The sequence below is a fragment of the Balaenoptera ricei genome, chromosome 8 (assembly GCF_028023285.1).
Source record: "Balaenoptera ricei isolate mBalRic1 chromosome 8, mBalRic1.hap2, whole genome shotgun sequence".
Lineage (NCBI taxonomy): Eukaryota > Metazoa > Chordata > Mammalia > Artiodactyla > Balaenopteridae > Balaenoptera > Balaenoptera ricei.
Window position 1 is genome coordinate 112,125,551 of NC_082646.1, and position 24,785 is coordinate 112,150,335.

Sequence of the window (24,785 nt, forward strand, 5' to 3'; positions counted from 1 at the left end):
ACGTGTAGGGCCAGCAAGGTGGGCAGTGCTCTGGGCCAACGGGAGACAGGCCTGCACCATTTCTGCCGGCGTGGCAGGAGGCTGAGGCCTCCGAGTGGCCCGGGATGTGATATCAGGATGGGGAGGCCTGAGGTCCTGACAAGCGGGCAGCTTCTGCCCTTCCTGCCCGCTGGGACACTGTGCGTCCAGGGTTGCCCCCAAACCCCCGGGATCCGGAGGGGAGGGGTGCCCCTCCACCCGGAAGGGCTGTGGGTGATGAAGAAGCCTAGGATGGCAGAAAGGGACAGGACGCTGATCCTGGCCTGGCCAGGGGACCTTCATTTCACCTTTGTGGCTGGAGGGAGCCAGGTGTGGGGGGCAGAGGTGAGGGGAGTGAAGGACCAAAATTGGGCCCTAATGTCAGTCACTTACCCTTGATGGGGGGGGGGGGGGCACCATCACAGGCCTCCTAACCGGGTGGCAGGAGTCAGACTGGAGAGGGGCTGTCCCTCTGCTGGGAGGCCTGCAGGAGCCTGGGTGCTGGGTCCAGAGAAGAGACCATTCCTGCCATGAATTTTCTCCTCAACAGCACTGTGAAGCCCCTGTGCAAATGCGGAGGGGGCTCCTTCAGAGAGTAGAAAAGACCAACCCCAGGGTTGCGCCCCCATGCTGCCCTACCCTGGAGACCTCTCCCGCCAGACCCTCTGGGCGAATGACCAAAGTCAGAGGGTGAGACCCCAGTTCCTGACGGGGCTCAAGTGGAGGTGGGGTCCGGCCTGAGCACTTGGGCCGGGAGGGTGGGCAGACCTTGGCTCTCTGAGGCCCCTCCAGTTGGGACATGGAATTCTGAGGTTGGGGTTTCTGAGTTTAACAGCTTCTTTTAAAGGCAGCCTGTGGGGGAGGGGTAGCCTTCCTGGTCTCAAGGGCGTCTGTAGACACCTGACAAGGTTGTCCTTTCCATACTGGTCATGGGGCACGGCAGCCTGCTGGCCTCCCTGTGTCTGGTACCCCTTCTCCGTAGCACCTGAGCTGGGAGGCGGGGGGAGGGGGAGGCACAGCTCCCCAGTTCTCAAGCCTGGAAGCCTGGTCCTCCCCACTGGGCTCCCCAACATGAAATGAGAGTTTTTTTCCTAGATTTCTCCCCAAGCCTCAAAAGTCCTGATCTTTTCAAACAACCATGTCCTCTTTCTGTTCACGAGTGGAAGCAATTTCAAGGGCTAAGGAGGGTGTGCGGGCAGCGCGTGCTCGGCCCCGGGCCGGGGGTTGGTGTGGGGCGGGGGTGTGAAGGGGTGAGCACAGAACTCCCTGTCTCTGGGGACGTTGTGGGCAGAGCTGTCTGGGTGGCAGCAGGGGGTACTCCTCACTGGTCTTGGTGGCGGACCCCGGGGGCAGGACCCACCTCACACTGGGATGAACTTGGGCGATTCTGCTCTCCCTGGAGCCCTGGGGCCCAGCTGTAGGCCCTCTCCTCCAGGAAGCCCTCTCCTCCAGGAAGCCCTCCAGCATCCAAGGCTCCATCCTGCCCTTGTCCCCAGGCCCCCTGCCCAACTGATAGAAATCAGGCTGGAAGAGGTCCTAAGGGAGTTTATTGCCAGTCTGTGCCTGGGGGCCACAGTCACCAGGCTTTGTCCATCTTTGGGGGTATAGGCTGCCTCCAGAGGACCAGGAGGACAAGGAAGTTGACGGCGAACTGCACGTGGCCGAAAACGGGGACTCCGAAGCTGTGGTACAGGAGGCCTCCCAGGGTGGGCCCCAGGGTTCGGGTCAGCGGCTGCACAGAGGCGCAGAGGCCCAGCATGGTTCCTATGGGGAGGGGAGGGGAGGGGAGGGGAGGGGAGGGGAAGGGAGGGTCGAGTTGGGCCGGGCCGGTCTCTCAGCATCACTGCCCCAGCCGCCCATGGCCTTGACACAGCTACAGCCTCCCTGTCTCCCCCGCCGCCCTCCACCCCCCGCTCCCTCTCTGCAGACCCCCCAACCACGCAGGGGGAGCACTGGGCCCTCTCGGATGGGGAGCTGAGCCTCTGCCCTGCTCCAGAAAGTTCCCAAGCACAGGAGGAGCCTGGGAACTGGGCCCCAGGTCGTGGGCCAGGCCCAGCCCCGCCCCCCCAGGCCTGCCTGGGAGGTGGCATCCCAGCCAGGGGCCTCCGAAGCACCGCGGTGAGGGCTGGGCTGGGGTACGGGGTGGGCCACCACACACCCCTGTCCCCCGCACGGCTCCCACCCTCACGTGGACTGCAGGGAACTCCCCCCAGGGCGGGGGAGGGGCTTCGGGGCGCTCGAAGGGCCCGCACCTGCTTCTCTGCACCCACTTCCCGGGCTCTCCTGGCTGCCTGCACCCCTCTTACCTGACACCCCTACCTCCACGCCCCTCTCGTCAGCTGTGCCCTACGCGGGCCACCAAGCGTGTGGCTCCTGTCAACACTGACATCTGCCCCGAGGGCCCCAGGCTCCAGGGGCTTCACAGCCCTCCGCTCTGGGAGCTGGAAAGCCCTGCCCTTGGGTCAGCTGGGCATGGCCTGGCAAGGCCCCGCCCAGGCTCAGGGCCAGCGTAGGGGGAATTTCAGAGCAGCCTCTCCCGACGCCCACATGCCCTGCAGACACCAGGGAGCAATTACCGCCCCCTCTGTGGTTTCCGGTTCCCAGGCTGGTGCTGGGAACCGGCTCCTGGCTCCTTCCAAGCTGAGGGATGGTGCCTCTGGCACATGGGGCCCTGGTGGCCTGGATCTGCTCCTCCCTCCTCCCTCTCAGGCCCTGCCCGCATCTCTCCAGGCCTTGTTCCCCTCCTCTCTCCTCCTGGCCTCTCACACCTGCCAGCCCACAGCCTCCAGGAAGCCCTCCAGGACCAGTCTAGCCTCCCAGGACCACAGGGCCACAGGTCTGGCAGGCCTTGGGGGTCCCCAAGGCAGTCCTGAGAAGAGGCCTTGTCCAGCAGCCTCCGCATTTTCATCAGGGCCTCTAGACCTCAGTCTGACCTTCCCGGACAGGCAGGTAGATGGACGGAGGGTCAGCCAGGGCCCTGAGCTTTCTAGCCCCGCTGCCAGGGAGGGCGGTCTTTGACCGCAACGGGCCCACAGGAGCCCTTGACCTTGACCTGCACCATGCCTGGGGCAGCACGGGGGCAGAAGCCTGGGCAGCATCGGGCCCAGGGACCCCCAGTCTGGATGGGAGACTCCTTGCCCTCAAGAAAGAAGGCCAGGTGCAGAGTAGGGGGACTGCGGGTCCACGTCTGGGGGCGCCTGAGTCCCACTGGGTGGCCCGGGGGCAGCAATCACTCACTCACTCGTTCACTCAGGAGGCACCTGCACATCCCATGCGCAGGGAGGGAACAGGAGGTGCTCCCTGTGCTAGCCACCCGCTCTGGCCTCTAGCCATTCTCTGCCCATGCTTCAGAGCCAAGCCAGCCGCCACCTCCAGGAAGCCCTCCTCCCCTCCCCCAGGTCTGGCCCTGGGCTGATCAGCAGGGCCTGGTGCAGGGTTGGCTGGGCCTGGCTGGGCTGGGTGGTGGGCAGGATTCTCTCCTGAGCCCTCTTGCAGCCCACCATCCCCACCCTGCCCACTCAGACCCCCAGCCGCCCACCCTACTCAATGCCCACTGAGTCCAGGCAGGTCCTACATCTGGGCAGCTGCTTTGCCCGAAACTGCTCAGCAAGCTTCCCGGAGAGGAGGGCCGGGGTCTCCCCAGGGCCTGCCCCTCACCCGGCCCGGGATGCCGCACTCACCCGTGTCTGAGGCCGAGACGGCCTTGGTCAGCATGCTGTCGGTGACCACGTTGAGGGCACACAGGCTGAAGACCAGGCCGGGCATGAGGAGGCAGAAGTGGAAGACATTGGCCATCAGCGCCTGCCGAGGGGCAGAGCAGGGGCCACGGTCACGGGGGCCTCGCGGGGCCTCGTGGGACCAGGGTGGGACTGCCCATGCCTGAGGTCCCACTGAGGTGGCCCTGGGTCGGGGTAGAGGGGACCAGGGGGCCCAGGGGCTCAAGTGCAAACTGGGCACCGGCAGAAGGTCAGGGGAGCGGGCCTGGGACCCTGCTCTTTGCGGGGCAGCCAGAGGCGGGCGCTCTCACCATGGCCAGTCCCACCACGCAGAAGACCAGCACGCTGGCCCGGAGCAGGGCTCCCTCAGAGAAGTGGCCGCTCAGCCACCCGATGACCAGGCCCTGGAAGACCTAGGTGAGGGCGAGAGGGTGGCGGTGGGCAGGGCCAGGCCTGGGGAGGGGGTCTGGGCTGCGGCCAGCTGCGGGACCTCCCCCACCTGCAGCCCCTGGGGCCACTGCCACCAGCCACAGCAGGCGCCAGGCGCAGGGCACAGGAGTGGGCCTGTGGTACCCATGATGGCCTCAACGTCCCAGGGGAGACGGGGCCAGCAGCCTGGGCGCTCTCGCACACGCACCCACGCACGTGCATGCACACACAGGCACACACACACGCGCACAGATGCACACGCACACATGCACGCACACGCATACACACACGTACACGCACCTGCGCGCACACACACGTGCACAGCCAGCCACTCAGAGGTCCGAGTTCCGCATTCAAAACTAATCTCTGCAGTTTCAGGCGTGATAAACATTTTAATCAAAGGGCCGGTTAACTCCTGACGGGGGTGGGGGAGGCCATGGCTTAACGGTGCAAAAAACTTCTTTGATAGGAAAATGCCCACAGTGTGGCCCCGACTCCAGCCCTGGGGACCCTTGGGGCCCTGGGAAGCCCCCTACCGTGTCACCTGGCCCCCACGTGCCCCATCCTGGCCAATCACTCGTCCTCAGCCCCCTCTTTGGCTGTCTCGTCTGGGAGGTGGGACCTGCCCCATTCACAGATGGGGAGACCAGGGCACAGAGGAGGGGGGGCTGGATTGGGACCCGAGCTCAGAGCCCTGGTGCCCATGTGGGGTGGCCCTCCCAGCTGGCCCTATGGAGGCCTGTCCTCAGCAGGCGGGCGCACCAGCTACTGCCAACTGGGGCCAGGGACTGGGCCAGGAGCGCTGTGTCCTCCACATCTCAGGAGGCCACCGCTCCAGTTACAACTGGGTAAACTGAGGCCCAGAGGGTGGACGTCACTTGCCCGAGGTCCCAGAGCTGGCCAGGAGTGGGGCTGGGGTGGAGACCAGTGCGGTGGACTTGTCCTGAGCCTGGGCAGGTAAGCAGGGGGCAACCAGTCTCCCCAGATAACCCCCACTGTTGCTCAGCCCTCCACTCCCAGCTCTGTCCTCCTGGCCGCACCCCCCTCACCCGGCCCCAGGGTCAGCCAGCCAGGAGCCAGGTTAAGGTTAAGGCTCCCCTTCCTGCCCTCGTGGGGGTGGGAGGAAGGGCCCAGAGCAGGGACACCCTTGACGCTGGGGATGTCACTCAGAGAGCAAACCCAGCCCTAGGCCATCCCCCGGCCAGGGTGAGGCTCCCTATCTGGTCCCCTGCCACCTCCACCGGGCAGACAGGAAGTGCCCGGCGCAGTGGGTTTGCAGCAGCACCCCCTGCGGCTGGGGGTCAGGCCGGGGGCTGGGCCCTGTGACGGGGCGGGCGCAGCCCTGCGTAACAGGACGGACCACTCTCCGAGCTGCCTGCCTGGCAAAACGAAACTGTCTCAAACCAGAACCAAAGATGTCCTTCTTTAAAAAAAAAAATCCTACTTTCACACTTGCTTATCTTTGTTTTGTTTGTTTAAAGGGAAGATCTACTTGGCAAGTGCCTTTTAGTGCCCTACACCTGAGAGGAAACCACCAAACCAGGAGAGAGATTTAAATCTGCCTCAGCTTTTCATACAGACCCGGAGACCAGGACTCTAATGTACCGGGGTCATCTTTCCATTTTCCCATTAACTTAAACAAAGCCTAAACTTTCGTGCCTTGCGGGTTATTACATGAAACTAGAGCTACCAAACACACCAGAAATTTCACTTTCTCCCAACCCTCCCATCTGGAGACCCTGTCTGCTCACCTGTCCCGCTCCCCCCACCCCCCACCCTGGCCCGAGCCACCTCCACCTCCCCGGAGGTCACATCAGCCAGAAGCACCCAGTTCCCCAGCAGGGGGCTAGTAAGACCACATCCAGCCTCCAATCGGTCCCACCCACTCCGAGTAAATCTGAGTAAATCTGGGTCCTTCTTGGCCTTGCAGACCACCCCCCACGCATGTCTTCAGAGGGCAGCCCTCTCCCCTCAGGCCGGCCCAGCCACCCCAAGGCCTTTGCACCTGCAGCCCCTCCCTGTCTGAAGTTCTCTCCCTCCAAGCCTCTCCGTGGGCCAGTGGAGAGCCCCTACCAGCCCTAACCCTAACCCTAACCCTAATCCTAACCCCATCTGAAGCAGCATTTCTGCCCCTCCAAGGGCCCTGATTCTCCTTTGAGGTTTTGTCGCCCCTGACACACCAGATGCGCCGGTGGTTGGGGGCTTGCCTCCATCTCCCCCCGCCACCCCGTAAGACGGAAGCTCCCCATCACTGCAGCGGCGCTGTGTCTGGGGCACAGATGAAGGCCGAGTGGGGGGCCCTCGCCGGGGGGTCCTAGAGGGACAGAGGGCTGCCAGCCCCCCGGGGGGAGGGTGACCACCATCCCCTCATGTTAGGACCATCCGGGCTGCCACCCCCTGAGACCCCAACCCCAGTGATCTCTGTACACAGGGGGCTTGAAGGGGATGCTGGTGGGGGGGATCGCCCTTGGGGTCAGGCGGCAACCACACCTCAGGTGGGGCAGGAAATGGTCTGCAAGGGAAGCAGCAGGTGCAAGAGCAGCTGTGGGGGACCAGGTGGGAGGCATGGTTCACCCAGCGGCGGGGCCGCCTCCCTGGACCCTCGGTGACCAGCTCTACCCTGGCCGGCGGGGAGGGAGGCACCCGACGAAGGTGGCTTGGGCCTCCCCTGCAGACGTATCTCAGGGCCTCAGCTGCCTCCACCTTCCCTCCGCTGAACTTAGGGCCTGGGGCCTGGCACCCCTCACCGCTCTGTGGGCTCCCTGCCCTCCCCAGGCTCCTCCACTCGGTCGGCCTGTGTTGGGGTCCCCAGCGCCCCCCCAGGCACTTTCCCGAGTCCCACCGCTGCTCTCCAGCCCTGTCCACCACCATCCTCACAGGTGCTGGAGCCCAGGCCCGTCTCGGGCAGGCCCACCCTCACCCCCGACCAGGCCAGAGGCTACCAGGGTCTGTCCCTGAGGGTCTCGAGGGGTCTGCCGGCTTCAGCCAGGCTACGGGCTTGGTCTCCTGGTCCCGGGGAGCCCAGGACAAGCTCAGGCTGGTGCTCTGGTCCCAGGCAGGCAGGAGCAGCCGTTTAGTTTATTTTAAAAATTATTTTTTATTTTAAAGAATTGTTATTTATTTCTTTCTGGTCGCAATGCACGGCTTGCGGGATCTTAGTTCCCTGACCAGGGATCGAACCTGTGCCCCCTGCAGTGGAAGCGTGGAGTCCTAACCACTGGACCGCCAGGGAATTCCCGGGAGCAGCCGTTTAGAAGAAAGCTCCAGTGGCCCCCAATTTAGAGTATTATTATTGTTGTTGTTGTTTTCTGTTTATCTCTTTTCCACCACCAGGCTGGCACTTCCCAGCCCACCCAGCTAGGCCCTCTTGGCCCACGGTGGGGTGGGGTGGGGGGCCAGCCCCTCCCAGGAGTGACTATTTTAGAACCAGAGTCTAGACCAGTCCTGGGCCCAGAGGCACGGGCAGCGGATGGCCTGGAGGTGCTGGGAATGCCACTCGCTTCCGGAGAGCGTGAGCTCTCTCCCCCGCCCAGGCAGATCCCAGAATAGCCCCTCCTGCGCTCCGGCTGTCAGGCAGATGTCCCGGGTGGCGGCTGCACGTCGCCACCTGTCCCCGCCACGGTCACACGACCGGCGGACAGGCGGGCGGGACGCAGAGCCCGGCCATTCTCCTTGTAATGCGCCCCACCACTGGGGTCTGCCCCCCTTCCTGACCTGTCCACCGCCGGCGCCCAGACGGACACTCGGCGGACCATGGGCCTCCGCCGTGTTTCCCAATGGGAGGCCAAGGGCTCGCCAGCCTCCACTGCGGATGAGTCTCCCCTCTCCCCTCTCAGACGGGACCTCCGGGCAGACGGGTGGGCAGACAGACCCAGGCGTGGGAGCCGCGAGCAGGGAGAGGAGGACAAGCCAGAAGCTAAGGTGTGGATGGAACACCCAAAAGGCGGGCGTGCAGGACGGCACCTGCGCTGCGGAGAAACCGAGTGCCGGTGGTCTGTGAGGTCCTGGGACCCCAACACAGGCCGACTGCCCAGAGGACCCTGGGAGGGCAGGGAGCCCACAGAGCATGGGGTGCCGAACCCCCGCCCACCCTGTGTGCCCGGCACCCACTCACCATCTGCAGGACCCCGAAGAAGGACATGAGGTAGCTGGCCTGGGCGGCCTCCAGCTGAAAGAAGTCCATGGAGATGAGGGAGAACATGACCATGAAGAGCCCTGGGTGAGGTTGGGGGTCAGGGGTGAGGGGTCAGGGCTGCGCAGCTGTGCCCACACCTGCTCCCCCTGGCAGGTGACCATCACGCTGCCAGGGGCTTGGCCGCGGTGACCGGCTCAGGGAAGGCCAACGTGAACCTTCTCCGAGGTCGTCCCTGGCAGGTCTGCCCCATGCGGCTGCTGTGGGCCGTGACCAGGAAGGTGCCAGAAGCTGCCCCATGCACACGGTGGCCAGAGCCCAAGGCCGTCTGGGGTGGAGGCTGGGAGATGGGGGACCCCGGGCTGATGATGTAGGAGGATTTGGCCCCAGAACTGACGTCGGTGACCTGGGTTCCCGTCACTGTGCCCCACTGAGCCATCCTGAGTCACAGATGGAGCCGGGAGGGGGGCTTGCCCAGTTTGCCAAGACAGAGAACTTCCTGGGCCGAGGGATTAACCCTTTAGCGCCAGTGTGCGAGCACCTGAGCTCCTGTCAACCGTGCCTCGCTGACTTGTCCTCTGCACTGCTCCCCTGGTTGGAGGACCCCAGATGGGGGCTCTGAGCGGTCGCTACTGGGCACGACTGTGGTCAGGGATGCCCCCAGTGCCACCGAGAATGTGTGTGTCCACCTGCAGGCGTACCGTCCTTCCCACCTCCCGGACTGTCCTGAGAGGCCCTGGAAGCCACAGGCCCGGGCAGCGGGACCTTCTGTAGAGCAGGGGTAACTGGGGCCCGAGCAGGGCCCTGGGGGGCACGAGGGAAGGACGGAGACCCTCACTTCTTCCTCCTCTGGCCTGTGCAGTCACATCTGCATGAACCAGTGGGCTGTCACCCTCTCTGGGACAGATGTGACTGGATAGGACCCAGGGGAGTCTCGGAGCGTGGGACACAGGGCAGAGCAAAGGGGTGACGCGCGGGCTGCAGACCTCCGTCTCCGCGGCCCCGAATTCTCAGCCGCTCCGGGCTCTGGACGCTGGCCGGGCAGCCCGGGACTCACCTGAGGGGAAGCCGCAGATGACCTTGACCAGAAACACCGGCAGGACGCCCGGCTGCAGCAGCAGGCAGGTGATGGCCTTCAGGTCAAACAGGCTGGCCTTGGGTTTCCCTGAGGCACCCGGAGAGGCCACCATAGCACCGGACAGCCTGCGCCCCACGGCCCACTGGGTGTGGAGGAAGCGCTCCTGCTGCGGGCGTCCCACACCCACCGGGGATGTGAGCTCCTCCTCAGAGTGCCTCCCCCCAGCCCCGCCGTGAGCCCCGGGCAGCTCACCACACTCAGGACCGGGCCTCAGGCCCTGCGGACCCTGGGGACCTGTGAATTCAGGGGGAGCAGCCTGGCCTGGACCTGGGCTCCACGTGATGGAGGCTCTCGCTCCCCAAACCCGCGTGACCAGGGCAGCTGCTGCCTGCCTGGCCCTGGACCCGGGCGACGGCACGACAAGGCTGGTGAGGCAGCCGTCGGCCAGGAGCGGCCGCTCTTGGTGTCTGCGAGCGGCCACCTTACCCTGATCCGGAGGACGCTCGGGTGCCACGTCGTAGCCTCCCAGCTGGGTGCGGCGGTGCCCCCCTGCTGGCCTCTCTCAGGTTCTCCTATGCCTCGGCCCTTTTCCTCTGTCCCTTTGCAGGCCGGGCCCCCACCCAGGCCCTCCCTCTTGACTCTTTCTGGGCTGTTCCATCACAGCCATGGCTCAGGGGCCTCCTGTCCCAGGTGGGTCTCTCCAGAGCTCTCGGTCACCGGGCCATGAGGCATGGGGTCCCACTCTGTGCCAGGCCAAAGTGGCTGGGCTGGGACGCCCTGGAGGGGACTGCCCTCTGGAGCCCTGACCTCTCCTTGTGGGGCCTGGGAGGCACGTTGAGCCCACAAGCCCTAACCTGACTGTGCTCTGCCCCCCGCCTCGGCCCCCCGCCCCGGGAACTGTGCTCCTGAAGCTGGCACCCTCACGTCCCCCCATACAGCACAGTGACTGACTGCTCTGGGCCTCAGGATCCTGGCTCACCATGCCCACCCCATCCCAGGTCCCTCCTGGTCCTTCTCAGGCTCAGCTCGAGTGGTGTCCGAAGCTGGGAGATGCCCAGCATCCTGGAGGGGCCCAAGGAAGAAAAGAGGGCCTGAGTGGCCCCGAGTGCCCCAGGCCCATTGCCTGGAGCACAGCCCTCTGCCCCCGCAGATGAAAAGCCACCAGGGATGCTTTGGCATATCGTGGTCTTGGCAAACCCTCCCTGAAGGGTGGGCCGGGCTGGGGGAGGCCTAGCCCGAGGTCCAGGGTGCTGGCTGGTGGGAGGGGAGGGCTCACACTTCACACTGGCCAGGCATCCAGAAGCGGCATACCTGGTGGGCTGTAACCGGGGAGGTGCGTCTGGCAGGGTAGACCCAGCGGAATGTACCTGGTGGGGCCTACTTTGTGTGCATCTGCTGGGGTGTGTCTGGTGCAGCTTACCTGGCAGGACAGCCTGGGCATGGGCGCCGGCCCCTCTGGTGCTGGTGGGGAGGCAGGTGAAGCTGAGAATGGCTCCCAGGAGGTTGACCACAAGAGCCACGATGACTGGACACTGGATCCTGTGAGCGACAGTTGTGGTCACACAGGGCTCAGGCCCCAGGGCACAGGTGTCACCTGCGGCATCTCCCCCACCTGCCCCTTCAGTCACACTCAGGCTTTGACAGCTGAGAATAGCTCAAACCCCACCACTCATGTCCTCCCAGGCTTCGATCTGGAGGCCAGGCCACGGGACCCTCAGGGCACACGAATGAGGTGATGGATGAAGAAACAGAGGAAGCTCTTGCCTTCCCGACCCTCAGGCTGCGGATACAGCATACGGGTCCTGGCGGCCTCTGAGGATGGGTGGCAGCGGGAGCCGGAATGTGAGCCCCAGAAGGGCTGGGCAGGGGCCTGGGGCGGGTGGCGATTCTCCAGGGGACGTTTGGCTCCCAGGCTGGGCTGCTGTGCGGCGTGCGCCCACCGCCCCCGGCCTGGGCAGCGGTGTTAGAGGCCTGGGTGCCGTGCTCCGCGGAATCGGACCCAGCGGGGAGGATGTTCCCCAGACAACCCTGGCAGCGCCAAGGCTCCTCCCCACCCTGTAGAGCAGGAGACTGAGGCTCCCGGGGGAAAGGGCCCCGTCCCCAGAACCCTCAGCCCTCCGGCCTCTGGTGGGACCGGAGGGGCCGCCTGGGGTGGAGGAGGGCGGCTGAGAAAGTGACCTTCGCCCTCGGAGACTCAGGTGAGGCAGGGTGCTGGCTCACGGTGAGCAAAATGCCAGGTGGCACTGGGGCCAGGGCACCAAGAGGGGCCGGAGAGACGGGGGCTGACGTGCCCGGTGGGCAGGGGCTTGGGTTTGAATCTCAGCTCCACCCACCCACATGGAAGACTGTGGGACCTCCTGCAGCCCCATCTGCATCCTGGGGATTGTCATGCCTCCTTCCCCTCCTGGGGGAGGACAGGCCTGCACTTAGGGGGCCTCAGGAGCAACCCACCACCACTTCCTGGAGGGGGAGGGGCAGGCTGGGCCCATGGGGTAGGGGGGCGTTTGGCCCCCCGATAAACCTAGGACACAGCCCTCAGGGCGCCTTCCCGCCTGCCCACAGTGGCACCAAGGGCCGTGACTCAGGCACTCCCCTCAGCTGTCACTTCTGAGGAAGCATTTCCCCTCCATGAGTCACTACAAAGAAACTCAGCCCTCGACCTCTCTGGACCGCACAGGCAGACCTCGGCCTCCAGCTCCAGGCAGCCCGAGTCACCTGGGGACAAAGGCACTGGGGCCTGGCCCCTCTGACCGTCACCGTTTCCTCCTGAGGGCTGGAGGAAGACAAGGAGTGAAACAGAAAATTCATACTGAGCCAGGCTGCTTCGACCGCCAGGCCTGTGCCCAGCCGAACACCCTGCCCCTCTGAAGCACAGAAAACTCCTATACATCCTGCAAAGGCCCTCTCTGTGAGGCCCTGCCCCTCTTCCCCAGTGGGCGCCCTGTCCTCTGAGAAGGGCTTGCTCTACTCCAGGGCCAGTATCCGCCCCCGAGGGCAGGTGGGCCTGGGTGGGACCCTGTGCCGAGACCCCAGTGGGCATCAGAGCGTAGACTAAATGGACGACAAAAGTCCTGCCCCAGACCTTGTCAGTGTCCTGGGAGACGCCCTCCGCACTTTCACACGAGGCAGCCACAAGCTGCCTGTGACCTTCCTCGGAGTTCAAAGAGAGGACTCCCCTGCCCCCACTCCACCACAGGTGCGCACACGCGCACACACCTGCACACATACACGTGCACGGCTCCTGCGGGAACCCCAGGCAGGGAAGCCAGTGGGGACTCCAGCACCAGAGAATGGGCCTCGGCAGCCCCTTGTTTCTGGGGCTGGGACCTGCCCGGGCTCACACAGTTGGTCAGTGCTGCAGCCGGCACTGTCCAGTCTGCGTGTGCCACCGACCTCTCCCCTCCCACACGGGCCCATCTCTGGCCCCCAAGCCGATACCCACTGCCCAGGATGCTGGACATTTGGGCTTTCTGGCGGCAGGGGTTCCGGACAAGTGGGCGTGTCCATTGGCTGCCAGGTGGGAAGGGTCAGAGGGCACCGGACCCCAGAGTGAGGCCTCTGCTGGGACCCAGGGGAGGGATGAGGCCGGGTACGGGCCCCGCAGGCCAGCGTCAGAGAGAGGGGTCCTTTCTTCAGGACTGTGGCCTCAGAGGCCCGCACGTCACTGCTCCGGGCCTGCCTGGGCAGGGACAAAACCAGCTTTCTTTTCCAGATGCCCCGGAAGTGCGTGAGAGCAGAGGCGGCCACTTAGATGGCTATTTTGGGAGGCTGGTGACAAGTGAGGGGCGGGTGGCAGGGAGCCAGGCCCCTTCTCCAGAGACCTCTCCTGTCCCTGTGTGGCGGCCAGTGAACCGAAGGGGACACGGGGACCCTGGGGGGCCCCGGGAGGCCGTCGGGGCCCACAGCTGCCCCAGAGGAGGCTTGGGTGTCCTTCCCCACCCAGAGTGCTCTCCGACTCCCCCGGACAAAATGCCAGAAACGAAAGTGGACAGACGGGAGGAAAGCGTGGCAGCCCCGGGTCCGACACGGGGGCCTCCTCGGTGGGCACGCCCTCCAGCCTTGTGCCCCTACCCACTGCTGCTCTTTCGTCCGAAACACAGCTCGGGAGCCCCTCCCCAGGGGCCTTCAGTCAGCCCACCCCCAGAGACTGCCTCTGGCCCTGGGGACCTCTGGGACGCCAATCGCGCAGGATGGGGCTCTGGGCCACCTGTCCGCTGGCTCACTGGACTGTTTTTACAAACTGGGCACTGACCATGAGGCAGGCACTGTTAGCGTGTCTTTGTCCACCCACTCCCTTTTATTTTTGGTTGAATGCATGGACGGGAGACTGGACGGATGGACCCATGGACACCCTGAAAGGGCCCCGGGCCAGACTCAGGGCACCCAAATTCTCTGTCCCTTCTCTGTAGCTACCCTGCTGGGTGACCTCCTTTCCTCAGATGCAGATGAGGGCTAGACTCACAGGGGCTACCCTCCTGGGACCCCCTGTCCCACACCAAGGCTGTCCTGGAGGCAGCCCACCCCGAGTCCCACCGAGGGAGGCCTCTGGAACTGACCGCGGCTGCCACCGGCGCTGGTCAAACGGCAGCGGCCACAGACGCCACTTTCATCCTTATCTCGAGGGCCCGGAAGTTCCTCCTGACGTTATCAGGAGGGTGGTGGGCGTGGCCACCTAACACCCCGTGCGGACTCTGAGACCGATGCCGTCCGTCCCCTGCCCGGCTTGGAGGGGACAACTCCTCCTGAAGCTGGAGCTGCCCTCCCCGCCTGCTCCGGGGCTCCCAGAGGGGATGGCACTCGGCCAAGGTCCCCCGGCCTGGCCACAGGTGGGGCTCAGGGCCTCCCGGGCTGCGTACCCCTGACCTGTCCAACCTGAAGGGCAGGCTGGGGTCAGCTGGCTTCATGGGAAGCCTGGCCGTGCGGGGCTCCGGAGAGGCACCGGGCATCCAGCCTGAGCCTGGGGGGCACAAGCCCCCCTACCTCTCCTGATCCACAGTCCGTGGCCCTGTGGCTAGAACGGTGTCTAAAAATGGACGTCTTGTGGGTCCACTCCATCTTGTGGGACGTCAGTCCCCCTCTGGTTTCCGAGTCCCAGAAAAAGGCCCTAACGCTGTGTCCGGCCTAACCCTCTGCAGCCCTCTGTGTTCCCTGAGCATCTGCCCACACAGGCCTCCAGGCAAGCCCCAACCTCCTTCCTGCCCGGGGGCCTTTGCACGGGCTTCCCCTCTGCCTGGAACGCTGTCCGGCTGACAGGTCTAGGTGAGGTTCCCAGCCCCACTACTCTCAGCCATTTGTGCTCTGTCCATGGACCTCCTAGTGCCTGAAACACCCAGGCTCTGTCTGCAGGAGCGGCGCGGGCCCCAGGGTGGGGAGGGGAGACAGCAGGCCTGGCTGGCCCCGCGCACCCTCGGTGAGCCATCTCGAGCACCGAGTGGGGTAGGCGGCCTGGGTGACCCGTGAGTCACCCCTGTCCCAGAGCCGCTCAGGGCAGCCCTAGATGTCTACTCATTAACTCCAGGGAAGCTGCCGTGTCACTGGGGTGGAAACCTTCCGTCAGCAGGATAAGGGTTTCCCATTCCCTCGCCCGGACCAAGATACGGTTACGAGATACGGTTCTCGGGTCGACTGGCTCCCCCCAGGCCTCCAGATAAGCAGCGGGGTCACACCAGCCGAGTCACCAGGGCCTGCTGGGTGCGGCGCGGGGCTGGGGTCAGAGCGGGGCCACACGCTGGCCAGTTAGTGCCCAGGAGGGCCGGCCGGTGACACTGAGGCCCCGGTTTGCCTGACCTCTAGGGTCTGTGGCTGAACCTAAAGGAGCGGCCACCCTGGTGGGCCACCTCCGGGGCGACAGAGACTTTGGGGGCTGGACTGCGGGCCCAGCTGTACCTGTGGCCTGTGTGCAGCAGCCCCTCAGCGCTCAGAGGAGCAGGGGGTCCTGCAGAGGACCCCCTACACACTAAGTCCAGCCTTCAGGTCTTGGCTCTGCCTGATCCCACCATCAGCGGCGTCTGACCGGTGGCGCCCCTCCCCCTCAAATCCCTGAGCACCCCCGACCCGGGACCCAGCTCTGGTGGGCTTAGCAGGCTGGTGCCGCCCACCCCAGAAGCAAACGGCCCACTTGGGGGAGGGGATGATAGAGGCCTCCCCAGGCTGTGAGGTGCCAGGCCCAGGGACATGAGTCACAGAGCTGCCCCCTCACCTGCTAAATGACTCAGGGCCCAGGTCTGGGTCCTCCATGGGAGCTAGGCCTCCCAGCCCTGAGCTCCAGACTGGGCCCAAACCAGTTATACCACTACTCAGCCCACGGCAGTGGCTGCCAAGGCCACTTCCTCCTTCCACCTGCTTCCCAGCAGGGGGTGGGGCACGGCTAGGGACTTTAGGGGCCTTTAGGGGACCGGGGTGGAGGTGGGCAGGGAGGAACGGCCAGGGAGACCTCACACCGTGCCTCAGTTTTGATCAAAGAAGGGGGGGCGGGAATGTGGCTTTTACATCTCGCCTGGTCCTTGCCAAGAGAGAGAGCAGGCTGCGGGCCAGCAGAGAGGCTGGACAAGGGAGATGGGGCATCTGCCCTTGCCATGAGGCGTCAGGGTCCTGGAGCCCACCTTCCCTGGGCCTTGGATGGGGACTGGGAGCTCCATGGGGGAGTCTTACCCTCTCCGGGGCCTCGGTTTCCCCACCTGTCAGAGGAAGTGTATACGGCGCCTTAGATCTTGGGATGAAAGAAGGGAAGCTCAGGAAGGCGAGGGCAGGGGTGGGGGTGAATTTGGAGGCTACTGGGAGGGAGAGGGAAGTGCGTGTGCCTTCTGGGTCAGCAGCTGGGCTGGAGAAAAGGGCAGGAGGGAACGTGGGGTGGGGCTGGCCAGAGGAGGCCTCTGTGTGTGTGTGGGGGGCGGGCAGGAGGGGCGCTGGCAAGGTGAGGAAGGTTGCCCTGGGCCCACAGTAGCAGGTGGCTGGGCTGGGAGGTGAACTCCGAGTCTGGGCGCTGAGAGTCCCGGTGTGAGGGGCAGCTAGCGGGGCTCCTCCCTGCCCCGTCTCTCCCTTCCCAGCACCCTCCTCCCGCCCCTGGTGCCCCTCCTTACTCTGCAGCCCCTGACCCTCTTTCTTCCCTCCCTGGGGACACAGAGGCCCTCTTTCTCTTGACCCTGGTCCATCTACCAAATCAGGCTTCCGCCCTCATCGCACATGGAGAGAGGTGGCCCTGGTTCAGGAGGAATCCGTCACGGGCTCAAGGTCCCATCCTTGACCCACACGCCTGGATGTCTCCCTGGATCGCCCTCCCTTCTGGTCCTCCTGGTACCTTTTCCTGATCCCCGGCTTCTAACATGAAGTGCCGGGCACCAGCCTCCATCTTAAGCAGTTCCCAGGGCTAAGAAACCACCCACTCGAGGACACGGCCCCACTGTCCTCCAACTCAGACTCCCACACCCAGCCACCCACCCTGGGGTTCCTTCAAGTGTCTGCTGAGCACCAAACTCATCCTGACGGAGACCCAACTCCCGCTGGCACCCTGGCAGCTCGGATCTCAGCGAGGCCCTCGGCTCCCCCAGGGCCAGCCCCAGAGTCTGGGCACGGCCTTGAGTTCACACTTACACCCCAGCCATCAGCAAAACCAAGCCAGAACCTGCCCCTGCCCTCTCCCCACCACGGCCATCCCTTGTCCAGCTGCCGTCCTCTCCCACCTGGACCGATTCAGGAGCCCCCTCGCTGGTCTCCCTGGGGCGGCCCCAGCCTCCACATTCTCGACACAGCAGCCAGGTCATCCCCTGCCCCTGCTCATCCCTCCCAGGGCTCCATGGCCTGACCCACTGCCCACCCCTGCTCCTCCACTCCAGCCACACGGGTCTTCTCGCTTCCCCAATCTCGGGGCCTTTGCACTTGCTATCTCTTTGCTTCCCCAGATGTCCTCCAGCCTGACGTTACAGGAATGCACATCATGTTCATTTCATCTGAGGACTCGCCTGTCCCGTTCACCACTGTATCCCAGAACCTGGAATCCCAGGGGCACTTACTAGGTGTTCAATAAACATCGATGGGGAAACGAATGAAGCAGTCCTGCCCTCCGCACCCCCGCCTCCTGCTCACAGCACTCAGCAGAGCCGGCCACCCCCAACCCAGCTCTGAGGAAGATGACAGGGAGGGGGTGGGGGGCGGAGGCCTTGAACAGACCTCCCTCGAGAGAGGGAGCTGCCTTGACAAGGCCACTGTGCCCTCCTGTCCCCCAATCCCTGGGGCTCAGCCATCACCCCGCTCCCAAGTCTGGGGCTGGTCTGGGGGCACTCAGGGAACCTGGGGAAACTAAGGTCCCCAGGGGCATAGGGTCATTCAAGATGGCAGGGCCAGGTGCTGGCCTCATGCTGAGTGCACGCGTGTGTGGTTCAGACACCAGGAAGGCCCCTCGCCTGAATGGAGGCCCAGGGCAGCTCATCCAGGCCCAGGCAGGGTGGGCGGGTCACCAGCTGGCACAGGGCCTCCACCCACAGCTGGGCCGGGCACCTGCCCCCCCAGAGCAAAACCAAAGTCTTGGGCCTGAATGAAGGTAAGGTGCAAAGTCCATTCCTATGTAGGAAGCTGGTTTTGAGTGGGTGTTGGAGCGCCTGGGGGGAGGAATGGGGGTGGGGCAGCATAGGGGGCAGCAGCAGAAGCGGGGTCTTTCTCCCTGGCCAGGCAGGACCTCTCCAGGGCCAGGTGTCCTAAGTCCAAGGGTATGCACGCCTAGGGCCGCTGGAACAGACGGCTCTGTGCAGCCCCACTGCAGGGTCAGTCCCTGGAATGGGGTCCACTCTGCAGACCACATGTGAGAGCTGCCGCCCACGGGCTCTCAGGACGCTGGGCAGGAGCTGAGTTTAGCCCCCGCACCCCTGGGTGCGCAAAACTGGGGGGGGGGGGCGGGGTGAGGTCAATAGAGACCTTTAGTTCACACACACTAGCTTTTTCCCCCCCCCGCAAGCCACCCTCGCTCCTTCCAGAGGCAAGGGGTCTGGCTGCCCACAGCATCCCCATCGCAGGGAGGTGACGGCACCATCACCCCGCCCCCAAGGCCTGCCGTCTGGTTCCTTTAGGTTCAGCGTGGGACCTTCCAGGAATGAGCTGCCCGAGCGCACGGACCTGGCGGGACTGCAGCGTGCGGCGACGGCGCCCCCAGCCGGCCGCCCCACTCACGTCTTCCGGCCCCGCCCACGTCTTCCGGCCGCGCCCACGTCTTCCGGCCGCAACGCCACTGCTGGCCACGCCCGTCTGCCGGCCGCACTGCCCCCTGCCGGCCACTCCCTCGTTTGCTGGCCGCACTGCCCCCTGCCGGCCGCGTCCCCGCGGGCCCTGCCCACCACTCCTAGCTAAGCCCTCGGACCCCGCCCACCGCAAGGCCACGCCCCGGATGGTCACCCCCAGCTGTAGGTTCCTGCAGGTCACCCTCCCATGGAACCCACCCGCTCAGCGTGCACATGGGGAAACCAAGGCCCGGAGAAGTGGCGGGGCTGGGCCGAGGGCCGGAGCGCGGCGCAGAACCGACCCAGCCTTGGCCGTCCTGACCCGTACCCACACCCCGCGTCGTCGGCCCGCCCCCCCCCACGACAGGGTCCCCGCCCCGGACACTCACCCGCACGTGCTGCTCAGGGTCCCGCCGAGCAGGGAGCCGAAGATGACGCCAACGCCGAAGCACAGACCCAACCGGCCCAGGGCCGCGGGCCGCTCCTCAGGCGCAGACAGGTCCGTGATGACCATCTGGGCGGCTAGGGGGTGGGACGGGGGGCTGACAAGCGCGGCCCCCTCGCCGACCGTCTTGTGGCCTATGGACCCAGGCCACGCCTCGCCGTCCCCGCACCCCAGACCCGACCCACAGGCCACGCCCTCACACCACTCCACTCCTCTGACCTGCCCCCTCCCCCAGCCACCCCCCACATCACCCGCGGGACCCCGACCTGCCCCCAGGCCGCGTGCTCCCCACCCTGGTCGCGGCACAGGCCACACCCCATCATTCCTCACCTCGGACCTGCCCCCTTCCGCGGGCTACGCCCCCGCATCACCCCTCCATCCCGGTCCTGTGCTCCAGACTAGACCGGCACCCTGGGAGTGGTCTCCGCCCAAACCCCTGGCTCAGGCCACGCCCACACCAAGCTCCCCCGCCTCCCTCCGCTCCCACCCTTGGCCCTGGCTATTCCGACCCGTTCCCGCCCCCCACCCATAGTCCTCCAGCAGGCCGGAAGGCGCCCTACCTGGCCCTACCTGGCAGCGTGTGCATGAGGGCGCCGGGCAGGCGCGAGGCAAAGAGTAAGGCCACGCCAGGCAGGGCCGGGCTGCAGGCGGCCGCCAGGAGCAGGTAGAGCACTGAGGATGCCAGGAAGGAGAGCGTGAACGCTGCCCGCGCCCCGCGCTGGTCTGCGAACCTGGGGGCCCCACACCTGTGACCCTCACAGGCGTGAGGCAGGCTTCCCGCTCCTCTGCCCCACACCCACCCCTTGGGACTGCCGGGGAACCGGGCCGCAGTGCTCCCCCGGGGCTGATCAGGGAGGCCCGGTGCTGCAAGGGTGGGCGGGGGCGCCCAGGGCCCTGCTGGGCCTGTTTCTCCATCCTTCCAATGGGGCAGTTTTCAGTGACCTCGGGGGGGCGGGGGTGGGTGGGGGGGTCTGACCCACAGGGTCATTCCCATGCCTATGTGAATAACTTGTGGGATGCAAATGGATCAAGGGCCTGTGCTTATTTTACAGAAAGCGCTTCCCAGGCTCAAGCCTGGGAAACCGCCCCCCCCCACCCCTACCCCGGGGCCCCTGCTCTGTCGGATGTTACCAGGTCTGGAGACCCTTCTTTTCTGTGGAGTAACTCTAAAAATCTGACTCCTGCCACGTTGATCTGTCCACGGCAGGCTTTGCGAGAGGATGTCTGCTGTCACGTCCCTGAGCCCAGCGCCCCCGCTGAGACCAGTGGGAGTCTGGGGGGTTCCAGTCCCCAGAATATTCTTTTCCAGAAAAGTTGCTGGTGGGACCCCCCGGCTCAGTGGGGCGGGGCATTTACAGCCATGAGGGTCTCACCAATTAAATCCTCTCTCTGGGTCTGGCCACAAACCAGAATTCGTGGAAGTTAGGGGTGGGGATACCCTCGGAGCAGGGGCTTAACCCAGCCTTAAAGGGACTAAAGCCGCTCTGTGCCTCGGGCTGGCGGTCCGTGAAGCAGGGGCTGCTGTCTCTCTAGTGCGGCCCAGTGTGAGGTTTGGGAACCTGGCATAACCCAGGTCATGACCTCCAAAGGTCGGGCCTGGATCATCATGGGATGAGGGCCCCCAAACTTCCCTGCCCCATGGTACCTGCCAAACACGGGCCCGCCCAACAGCTGAAGCACGCCAAAGATGGTCTGCTGGTAGCCGAAGGCGACAGAGTCCAGGCCCAGCCTCCGGGACAGGTACTGAAACATAGGCAGGGTCCATGGGAAGGGCCTGGGAGGACCCCAGCATCTGCAATCTGGGGTCCTCCATGGGCAGGGCGTAGGAGGGGTAGCCCTGAGCAGGGTGGGAGGGAATTGAGGGTCTGGCTCTGACCACTCCGCAGTGCACCTGGGGGGACCCGTGGCCCTGGGACTCAGCGGCCCTGGGGTAAGCGGCTGCTTATCTTGTAGCGGGGAGCCCAACAGGGGCTTTGGGCCCAGGCTCCAGGGACTCGGTACTCGGTGAAGGCAGTTGCTGGCCCCTCCTTCCCCTCTTTGGGGTACACCTCAAATGGGCAAGGGCAAATCCTTTTACTCTGGCTCTGCACGTGGTGTCTGAAAGCACCTGGAGCTCAGCACGTCCAGAACTGACTCCCGGTCTCCCTCCAAGACCAGCTCCTCTGCTCCACTGTTGATGCTTCCACCCTTCCAAGGGTTCCGGTCCAAATCCGCAGTGTCATCCGTGAGCCCCCTGTTTTTCGCACACCTGTATCCCATCCATCAGCAACTCCTGGGCTCAGCTCCTTCTCCCGTCTCCAGCACTTGTCCCACTACTGCCCCAAGGCCTTTGCACTGGCTAGCTCACCCTGTGTCTCTTTTAAGGCTTTGCTCAGGGTCGCCTTCTCAGGGAGGCCCTGCTGACCCCAAGCCTGCCACATTCCTCGGCACCCCCAGCGCCCTTCCTGCAGCACAGTCTAACTGTGCATTGTTTACTGCCGGTGGGTGTCACCAACGCTCAGGACCGCCAGCGGCAGGGGCGCACGTTGCACTCGGCGGTATTCTTAGTTCTGAGACCAGGTGCTCAGAGTGCCTGCGAGCATTTGTTGAACAAACACATGCGTCTCTTGGGAGAGCCAGTGGGAGGGGAGGTGGCACCAACAGCTGCTCTGTGCCCCGCGTGCCAAGGATTTCAACTGTTCTCTCATCGCCCCAGCACCAACTCTCCAAGGGAGGGATGGTCGTCACCCATGTTATGTTGAGGACAGCAAGGCACCTGCCCTGGCCACCTGGTTGCCAAGGAGAGGAGAAAGGGCTCAGACGAAGCCATTCGGTGGAAGTGAGCTGGGCTTGGGAAGCGGGGGAGTTGGGCTCACTGTCTGGCCAGGGAGCCCTGCCAAGGCCGGAATTGTGACAAAGGCAATACCCGCTCCCACCCAGATCCCCAGGCCCAGGCTGCTCATCAGAATCTCCTGGTGAGTGGCCAGTGGCTAGTGCCATGGTCCCACCCGGACCAGACAGATAAGGATCCCTGGGGCTCTGGGTCTTCCAAAGTCCCCTGGGTGCTATTGCCCCAGGAGGGTGAGACCCCACAGAGCGGTGTTGAATGAATAAACAAGAGTGCACGGAGGAGGAGGATGGGTGCCCGGGCCCAGCAAGCCACAATGGCCACTTAAACCAAGGGGGAGCTATGGCCAGGCAGAGTTCCAGATCCAGGGAGGCGGCAGAGAATGAGCTGGATCAGTCCTGCCCTAGCATCCTGGTTGCAGAGACAGAAGTAATCTAATGCCATGAAGTACAATGCGGGGTGTGGGCAAGCTGCGTGAGGAGGGACCAGCCAGCACGGGAGGGCAAGTGACTCCGGGCACCTGGCAGGTGTTGGAGGGAGGGCCCCGCCTCGGAGGAGACCTGAGCAGAGGCCTGAGTGGGACTAGGAAGTGAGTTGAGCAGGTGTCGGGGTGGCGGACCAGTAGGGCAAATGCCCCCAGGTGGGGCAGAAGGAACAGCCCTAGGGCAGCCGTGGGGAGGGGGCTGTCATGAGGACAGGTGGTGGTGCAGCCAGAGCCCAGGACATGCTGAAGGGGGGTGTCCAGAGGCACAGTTCCCAGGTGCCTTAGCTTAGCTCCAGCGTGGCAAGGGGCCCCCAGCGAGAGGAGCCTGGGCAGCATGAGGCCCGACCCCCGGCCACCACCAGGGCGGAGGTGGAAGGTGAGAGGGACGGTGGGGGCATGCTGGTGGCCAGGCTGCCTGTGGAGGGGTACTCACTGGCATGATGGAGAACTGCATGAAGAGGCAGGTGAGCTCCAGGGCTGCCAGCACGTACATGAGCAGCATGACCCAGGACAGGTCCAGAGTGCCAATCCCGCTGGGGGACTGGCCCTGGCCCCTGGAGGCCCTGACTTCCCGCATCCTGGGCAGGCGTTGCTGGGAGACCCCGTAGGGATCCGAACAGGAGGCTGGAGGAGCGGGCAGGGGGCAAAAGTCCTGCTGTGCTGGGCAAAGGTGCTGAGTCATGGGGCAGGAGGCAGGCGGCCCTGACAGGGCCCGTGGGAGAGGACGGGGATGCCGGACGGGGCATCTCCAGCCCCTCGCCGTGTGACCTAGGGCCAGTCTGGCTCTTGGAGAAGACCACAAGTGGCTCTCCCCCTCCACGACAGACAACTCTGGGTCTCTGGGCACACAGCCACCATGGAAGCGGAGAGAGGGACCCTCCCCCCCAGCATGGGCTGGTCTCAGTGCCCCATTTTTAGAGGGAAACAGAGGCCCAGAGTGGTTGCCGACTGCGGCTCAGGTAGGTGACTCCTGTGGGTGAGGGGCTGGCTGGGTCTCTGTGCTGGGGGGTTGGGGGGGGTCTTCAGGCCCACAGTGCACCCTCCCCCCGCCAGTACGGAGCGGCTTTCAGCGTGCGGCCTACTTTGCCCAGTTCCTCCAGCCAGAACCAGAGGGGCTTCTGGAGTGGCCTAGGGGTGGGGTTGGGCAACAGCTCAGCCTTGCAGGCCCCCAGCGGGGCAGCTCCGCCTCACCTCCGGCTGCGGGGCCCTGTCTTCTCCCCCCGCCCCCATCGGCTGGATGAACACCCGGTACAGTTGGGCCAAAGGGCGGCCTTCAGAACCTGGGCCAGGGGTGGGGATGGGGTGACACCAAGGAGGGGACCCGGGGTGCGGGGAGCTTGGCGGGGAGTGGGCCAGAGACTGAGAGCAGCGGGTCAGGGGCACCCGGCTGGCAGGCGCTCGACACCGCGCGGGATGTGGGTCAGGGGCCGCCCTGCTGGAGCGAGCTCGGGTACCTGCCTTCGCAGGGGTCAGCTTGGGCACCGTCCTGGTGAGGCGAGCCCTCCTGGGGTGAGCTCCGGCCTGGCCCTTCCGGGGCAGGGCTCGGGCACCCGCCCTCTCGGGGGACCTGGGACACCCACCCTCCAGGGGTGAGCTCCCCCGCCCCGGAGGCTGAACCCCGCCCCCTCCCGGCCTCCGCACTCTCATTGGCCAAACCTGACACGCCCCCGAGGGCTCCGCCCCACTCCGCGGCGCCAGACCCTAAGCCGCCTGCTCCCTCCCCGGGCCGGCTTTGCGCGGACCGGCTCCCTCCAGCTTTTCTCCCAGGTCCTCGGGGGAGGCGGGAACTCAGATCTCTCGAGCAGCACTGGTGTCCGGTCCGGGCTTGGGGTGGGCAGGGTAGGGAGGCGGAGGGGGCGGAGGGACTCGAGACGGGCTGGGAAGAAGGATGGGAGGGGGAGGGGTGGAGGGAGGGGTGGGGGCAATGCTTGTCTTGCCCCCCGGCTTGCCCCCAGCCTAGGACCTGCAAAAAGACCCAGAGGAGGGGCAGGGAGACAAGAGCATTTCTGGGAACCGCTCCTGGGCCCCTCCCCCCCCCCCCCCCCCCCCCAGAGCAGGAGGCTGCTGGGAGTTCCTGAGACGCCGGTTTTCCTCATTTCACTCTGCGGCGACCTCACCGGCTTGGTCAAGGCCATCAGAGCCCCACGCTATGCAAGTTCACATGGCTTTACGCTGTCCCTCCGCGGGACCGGGCGGGGCCCCCTTGCAGCCACGCAGAGCCCCTGCTGGAGCCCCCCGGGGGCACACAGACTCCCCCTTGGGTCCAGGCACGATTTCGCAGATAAGTAACCAGATGCCCATGCAGGACTCTGCTACTCCACCACCTGCCCCGCAGCCCAGAGCCAGGCCAAGTGTCAAAACCAACATCCCCTCCACCATGTGCTAACCACAGCTCACCAGTTTTGTAACTTCAGGGTCGAGAAGCCTGAGGCAGGAGGGGCAGGCAGCCT

General features: G+C 65.2%; 1 protein-coding gene across 6 annotated transcripts; it reads right to left on the bottom strand.

The window, feature by feature from the left end:
* Positions 1-471: 471 nt before the first annotated feature.
* Positions 472-23,922, bottom strand: SLC22A18 (solute carrier family 22 member 18). Of its 6 annotated transcripts, XR_009504521.1 has the most exons (12): positions 23,790-23,871; positions 22,769-22,959; positions 20,670-20,767; positions 19,595-19,755; positions 18,969-19,101; positions 10,794-10,912; positions 9,353-9,460; positions 8,278-8,378; positions 4,046-4,147; positions 3,699-3,819; positions 2,325-2,570; positions 1,699-1,782 (listed from the first exon to the last, which is right to left on the bottom strand). XR_009504521.1 is itself a non-coding variant. In XM_059929861.1 (11 exons), the coding sequence occupies exons 2-11, from the start codon at positions 22,910-22,912 to the stop codon at positions 562-564; spliced, it is 1,107 nt and encodes a 368-aa protein (XP_059785844.1). In that variant the 5' UTR covers positions 22,913-22,959; positions 23,790-23,871; the 3' UTR covers positions 472-561. The 6 variants fall into 6 exon arrangements, 5 of the variants coding, with proteins under 5 accessions (XP_059785844.1, XP_059785846.1, XP_059785842.1 ...); XM_059929861.1 differs by lacking the exons at positions 1,699-1,782; positions 2,325-2,570 and adding an exon at positions 472-581; XM_059929863.1 differs by lacking the exon at positions 2,325-2,570 and having other exon boundaries at positions 1,558-1,782; positions 23,790-23,919.
* Between the last annotated feature and the right edge of the window lie 863 nt (positions 23,923-24,785).

Bases quoted from the DNA above. Each gene is read 5' to 3' on its own strand.
- SLC22A18 (XM_059929862.1), bottom strand. From the start codon at position 22,912: ATGCGGGAAGTCAGGGCCTCCAGGGGCCAGGGCCAGTCCCCCAGCGGG. The intron at 20,768-22,768 runs GTGAGTACCCCT...CCTATGTTTCAG, and splicing joins TGCAGTTCTCCATCATGCCA to TACCTGTCCCGGAGGCTGGG. The intron at 8,127-8,277 runs GTGAGTGGGTGC...TCCGCAGCGCAG, and splicing joins TCTTCGGGGTCCTGCAGATG to GTGCCGTCCTGCACGCCCGC.